Source organism: Physeter macrocephalus, unplaced genomic scaffold (genome assembly GCF_002837175.3).
Source record: "Physeter macrocephalus isolate SW-GA unplaced genomic scaffold, ASM283717v5 random_145, whole genome shotgun sequence".
In the NCBI taxonomy this organism is placed as follows: domain Eukaryota; kingdom Metazoa; phylum Chordata; class Mammalia; order Artiodactyla; family Physeteridae; genus Physeter; species Physeter macrocephalus.
The window spans coordinates 94,323-100,322 of record NW_021145431.1 but is presented as its reverse complement, the minus strand read 5'-3'; the positions used below and the strand labels follow the sequence as shown (position 1 = coordinate 100,322).

The 6,000-nt window shown below is 53.5% G+C and overlaps 1 protein-coding gene across 1 annotated transcript in view; it reads right to left on the bottom strand.

The window, feature by feature from the left end:
* Nucleotides 1–1,045: 1,045 nt before the first annotated feature.
* Nucleotides 1,046–6,000, bottom strand: part of LOC102988495 (tetratricopeptide repeat protein 7A) — a 90,690-nt gene continuing 85,735 nt past the window's right edge. The window contains exon 16 of the mRNA XM_055082487.1: nt 1,046–2,348. Coding sequence (XP_054938462.1) covers nt 2,100–2,348 — 249 coding nt within the window. The 3' untranslated portion in view covers nt 1,046–2,099. The remainder of the gene's footprint in view (nt 2,349–6,000) is intronic.

Here is a 6,000-nt window from a genome sequence, read left to right as displayed (position 1 = left end):
AAATACCTTCAGTAAGTTCTGTTACTTCCTGCTTTCAATCCAGAGTACCTCGATTCTTGCCTGCCTGTTCAGTAAGTATACTAAAAGACAGATGTGGTTGTAGGTTTTGTGGCTGGTGGGTGGGTGGGGAGTGGGCATTGGGGGTCGGATGGAGGTATCAGAGTTATATACAATTCTAGTATATATACACTAAAATTGCTTATCAAGTCGGCAAAGGGCGTAGAGGTCACTCAGCAAGCCCTCGGCCAGCTTCAGGCTCAGAGTGACTCCAGACCTGAAGCCCGTGGCTGAATTATGGGTCCAGTTGCGAACAGCCAGCACAGTAATTAGCCATCGGTGTTATGTCCTGGTTGGTCTGGGGGGAAACTCCTTTAACGAATTGAAGCCAGCAGTGGGCACAGGCTGCCCCCGCCCATCCAGAACTGCCATTCTTTGTGTATATGTCTTCTGGGAGCAAAAAGTCACAGCAGAAACATGATGATTGAACCAAAGGGGACCATTAAGGCCTGAGCCATCATCCTGCCCCCAGGGACTCGGGACAGACAGGGAAGAGGCTCAAGTTCATGGAGATACACAAAGAAGGTGGATTCTGGGAGTGTGCGAGAGCCTCTGAGGCCTAGAGAAGATCAAGAAAGATGGCAAAAGCTAACATGGAGCTTATGAAAGTGGCTAGGGCTGTTGTTTGTTTGATGCTAAAAGTTTGCATTCCCTTGGCCTTATTGTTCCCAGCCAGCACCTCAGTCTGAAAGTCCCCCAAACTCAGTGGTTTGTAGCCTTATTGGAGATTGTTAGGAAGACAGAAACACGAATTCTGCTCATAAGAAAACGGCACCACCCCGGGGTGGGGGGTAAACAAGGAGGGTGGGAGGAGCTGGGGCGGTGGGCAGGAGACAGCTGCCTGCAGGTCACCTCCCCCAGCACCGCCTGGGCTGTCCCAGGCCATCTCGCTGCAGAGCTGCCAGCTGCGGTGCTACAGTGTGGCAGCAGTGTTGTCTTTCTCTGGAGGAATACTGGGGAGGCCCCACCGATAATATTAAAAACAGACCAACAGCAGGAGGCTAGTGGATCCCTTCAGCAGATCCTCATGTGTTACATGATAATGCTAGTGGCATTATCACGATCCAAACACAGATTTTTATCAGAGCTCACGGGGCTGAGCTTCCTCAGGAAGTTGGAGTCATGCTAACCAAACTCCAAGGAGACTGATGGAGAAGCTGGAAGGTGTGGTATTCATTTACAAGTGTCCAGCAAGGGGGCTGGTGTCTGGGGCCGCTGCTCTGCAGAGCGTCTCCCCTTGTAGGAAACTCGGAAGGAAGCCGACAACAATCAGACGTTTGCTTGGTGACAGTGGAATCAGGGCTGGGGGACGGAGCCGGATGTTCTCAAGGTCTGAGAAGCACAGCCAGTAGCCTCCTGAGGGGTGGCCTTGCGAGGCCCGGGCCCACGAACCTCCTGTTTGGTGACTGGCCTTCCAGGACTCCACACGCATGCTGCTTCCTCATTAAGAGCACTAATAAAGGCTTCAGCTTCCTTCGACGTCTGGCCAGGAGTTGATTAGATTTCCAGGCTGCTCCTCTGCTTTTGGCAAGGGAGACATCCTGTCGTTTAAAGCAGCTTCTGCAGGCAGCTGATCTCATCCACTCTGGGCTGACGCTCTAGTAGTCCTGTTTCCACTCTCACTGTTTCCTGAAGAGATAACAAACTGCAAGGAAGGATGGCAATGACAAGTAGGTGATGATAGGGGATAATAATAGCGGTGGTAGCTAGCGTGCGGCGCAGTACAGTACTTGCTGCCAGCCTGGTGGTGCTGTCTGTCTTGGGGGGCCCCCAGTGAACCTCAAAACCTCATTTGCTGGGTGAGGCGTGGGAAGCACGTGGCCCAGGGTCATATTGAGCCATTGGTGGTGGGACTAGGACTCAAACCCAGCCCCGTCTGACATTAAAACGCTTCCCTTAACGATACCCAGAGACACCAGTGTGTCGCTAAGATCAAATATTGGGGCATTCAAGAATATGTGGAGGCACCTCAGCATGGGCAACACTGACCTCAGAAATCAAAGTCTTCGTCTATGAGAATGACATTCATTTATATCTTATCACTACAGAAGAGAAGCTTTGTTTAAATAATTGGCTAAATAATTTTTCAAGAATTTCATCAGGGCTTCCCTGGTGGCGCAGTGGTTGCGAGTCCTCCTGCCGATGCGGGGGACGCGGGTTCGTGCCCCGGTCCGGGAAGATCCCACGTGCCGCGGAGCGGCTGGGTCCGTGAGCCACGGTCGCTGGGCCTGCGCGTCCGGAGCCTGTGCTCCGCAACGGGAGAGGCCACAAAAGTGAGAGGCGCCCGTGTACTGCAAAAAAAAAAAAAAAAAAAGAATTTCATCAAAACGAAAACATGGCTTTTCAAAATTAGAACTCGTCAGTCCCTTGAGAATATATCCCTCTGAGCCCGAGGTCCACAGCCCCTGGTAGTGAAGCACCTTACTCTATTATACTGGGGAAAACGATGGAAACACACGAGTTTGGGCTTTTGAGGTCGACCACCCAGGTTCAGAATCCATCCTCTCCAACCCATTACCACTAGACTGAGGTCATTGAGGGCAGAGGGTTGGGGGGGGAGACGCTGGTATCCCCAGGGACAGGGGGTGCCCTGGAGAAAGCGTGCCCTGAGGTGAGGGTGGGATGTGAGCCCGCCTCCCCTGGGCTGTCACTTGCTTGTCCTCTCTTCTCTCAGCACCTCTGCAGCCTTGGGGAGAGCCGTGGACAGGATCAGGTCTCAGCCCCAAGAACAGGCTCCAATTCCAGGGTGCATAGGCCCCAGCCCCGGACACAGTGGCCCTCGTCTCCCTCCGTGGCGATTTGCCAGCCACATCTGAGCCCACAGCCAGGCTCAGGAGGCTTCAGGTTCTGGTGTCACTATCTCATCACTCCCTGTTTTCTGTTGTGTTTTCAGAAAACGCCAGGCCCAGGAGCATACACATCTTCAGCACAATTCCCCAAGCAGCCCCGGACCATAGCCAAAATGGGCCGAGAACATAGCCTTTTCTTCAACAACACAGTTGGCTTTTAAAATAAACCCATCTTGGCCCTAATCGACTTTGAGTTTTAGTAAGTTCTTATGTTTAGAAAACTCGATTTTGTCTCTTCTTTAGGAGGGTTTGACCACAGACCATAATCTATGGCCTGGGCGGACCACCCAGCCCGCTTATCTGGAATGGTCCCAGCAAAATGTCCAGTTCACGTGCAGAAGTTTCCTGGTTTGAACAATCAGTTATATGTTCCCTCTGTGTGTTGTCAGAGGGTGTATCCCCAGAGGCTGTGCCCCTGGGCTGCTCTCACAGCACCTGGACGGGCCCTGATATGTCAGGTGGGCTCTGTGCGACCTTGGGCTCTCTAGCTGGGTCTCCACTGCACTGGGGTTATCATGCCTCACAGACTCATGGAGACTTTCTTGGGGGGTCGGCATTCAGCCAAGGCCAACCCGAACTTGACGGGATCCCAACAGATGCTTCTTTCTCTTTCTCAACTCCCTGAAGAGAACAATATTGATTCAACCCGACGAGCATTTGTGGTTTCAAGTCAACAGAAATATTTTGAGGATCTGCTCCGTGTCAGGTGCTGTGCTGGGGTTAGGGAGTGGAGGTTGAAACAAGGATGAACAAGGCATGTGACTGAGTTTAGGGAGGGTTGGAGGGGAGACAAGGCCAGAAAGGTAGTTTGGAATAGTTCCCGGCTTGAGGAAGGCTTTGAAAACCATGCCAAGAGCCTCCTTCCGGTCACCTTGTGTGTGCAGCTCAGGGGTGGCCGTCATGTGGATGGCAGTTCCACCAGCAGGACAGGCCCTAGTCTCGGGAAACTGTGAGATCACCATGCCTGGCGCGTGGAGGAGCAAATTCTGACAACAAAGGCCACAACAGGCACCCAGAGCAGGGACAGGGCAGCACGGCCCGAGCGGGGAAGGACGGCCGGGTGCAGGAGGCAGCTTGGCTGGTACCCAAGGGCCCAGGAGGCCGAGATAGGCAGAGAGGAGAGGGAGGAAGATGGAGGGCAAGGAAGCCCGTTTGGGTGAAAAGCAGGAAGAAACATTTGCTGGAGGGGAACAGAGGGAGCCTGGCCCAACTAGAGTGGAGGGTGCAAATGCGGGCGGGAGGGGGCTTGGGCAACACCCAGACCACAGGTCAAGCAGTCAGTCCTGCTCTGGGAGCTCCAGCCAGACAGACCCTATGCTGGACAGCCAGGGTCTCATGAAGGATGGGCAGGCTAGAGTCATTAATCAATAATAGGAAGGAATCTTTTTCTTTTTAACTAAAAGAAAGAAGAAGAAAACCTCATATAAATCCCTATATTTTATTATATTATAAAAAACCCCAGCTCTCTTCTCTAGTCATATAAACACCATTATAAAGTGGGCGTTGGGCGCAAGGAAGGGGAGGTCATCATCTCCCTGGGTTTATCCACGTCTCACATTTTGTGGAAGAAACTCCCTGCACTGTGTTCCTTCAGAGCGGAAAACAGCCCCTTGGAAGATGAGGCAGACGCCTCAGGGGTGGCAGCCCTTGTCCCTCTCTGATCAGCAGATGTGGCTGCAGGGCAGATAGTTCCCAATTTTATTCTCCAAGTGGGTCAAAGGCCCCTGCAGGATCAGAAGGTAACGCCGGCAGTTCTGACAGAGCGTGTTTCTCTAGGAAGCAGTGTGTCAGGTTGTGCCTGGCTCTCAGGGCAGCAGTTCTAGAGAGAGGGAGGTGAGAGGTGGTCACGTCCGTCTTGGGGCTCGTGGGTGGAAGGTTAGGGCAGGAGGGAGCTTGTGTTGCAGGTGTGTGGGGTATCTCCCCGACAGCAGTGTGAACCAGGGGCGGCCAGGAACTGCCTCTCTCTCCCTCTGTCTTCCCTCTGCTTCTCCCTCAGGCCAGCCTCTTCCCACGCTTAGGGTCTAATGCAGCCTTCTCCTCGCATCATTTCCTGAGCCCACGCCCTAAAGAATGTAAGCAGCACCTCCTGGTTCCAGTATCAGGTTCCCAGGAGAGAGAATCCAGTTGGCCAGCTTGGGTCAGGGGTCCACCCTTCGGCCCTCCAGCTGTGGCCAGGAGGGCCTAGACCCTTGGTGCAGACATAGCTGCAGGGCCCAGCTGTGCCGGGGTGGATGGAGGGCAGCTCCCCTGTGTTCTAAAAGAGAATGAAGACCCTTTCAGAATAAGAAGGAGAGGGCGTCTCCTGCCTGGCCTGCAAGAAGGGGGCTTGGGAGGCCTGCAGAGACGTCACCTGGAGGTGGAACCGCTGGAGAACACTCTGCAGGGCCACCCGTGAGTTTCCAGTCCATGCACTAACTTTGCCCTTGGCTCCTGTGACTTCTGTCTTCTTTCTGGAGCTGGGGGTACCCCAGCCCTGTCCTCCTTTCCAGTCTTGCCACCTGCCCATAATGCAGCCTCCCCCTCCTCTGTGTCTCCTCTGTGGTGATGTGACAGAGGCTTTTCCCTAGGTGCTAGCAGAGCGTCTGGCAGGCACCAGGCGGCGAGGAGAGCAGTGTTTTGCTTCTTCTTTGACATATTCCAGCATTTTTTATAGTATCTCATACAGGTAGGGAGAGGCTTTCCCAAATAGACCAGAGGGATTCTGGATGGCTTTTTCCTGCCACAAGCCTAAAAACTGGGACAATGTTGGAAGAGCAGGGCCTCCTTCTGTCCTTTCCAACTTCGAGAGACTGGACAGACTGGGGTTGACTTTGAGCTTGAGCTTTGAGATTGGGATACAAACACCTAGCAGCTACGGCTGTTGTATGCATCCAGTGACAGGTCCAAACTGACTTAGAAAAGCCAAGAGCCGGCAGATGGAAGGGAATGTGGTGTTAATCCTACGTCCTGAGGGGCCTTCCTTGCAGGGTCCCTCCTCCATCCCCCATGGACCTCTGTGACACTGGCTTCTCGAGGTCCCAGCCCTGGTTTCCCTGAGCATCCTGCTGTTCCTCTCCCCTCCCCCACCCACACGCCAACTGCCCTCTGAATTTGG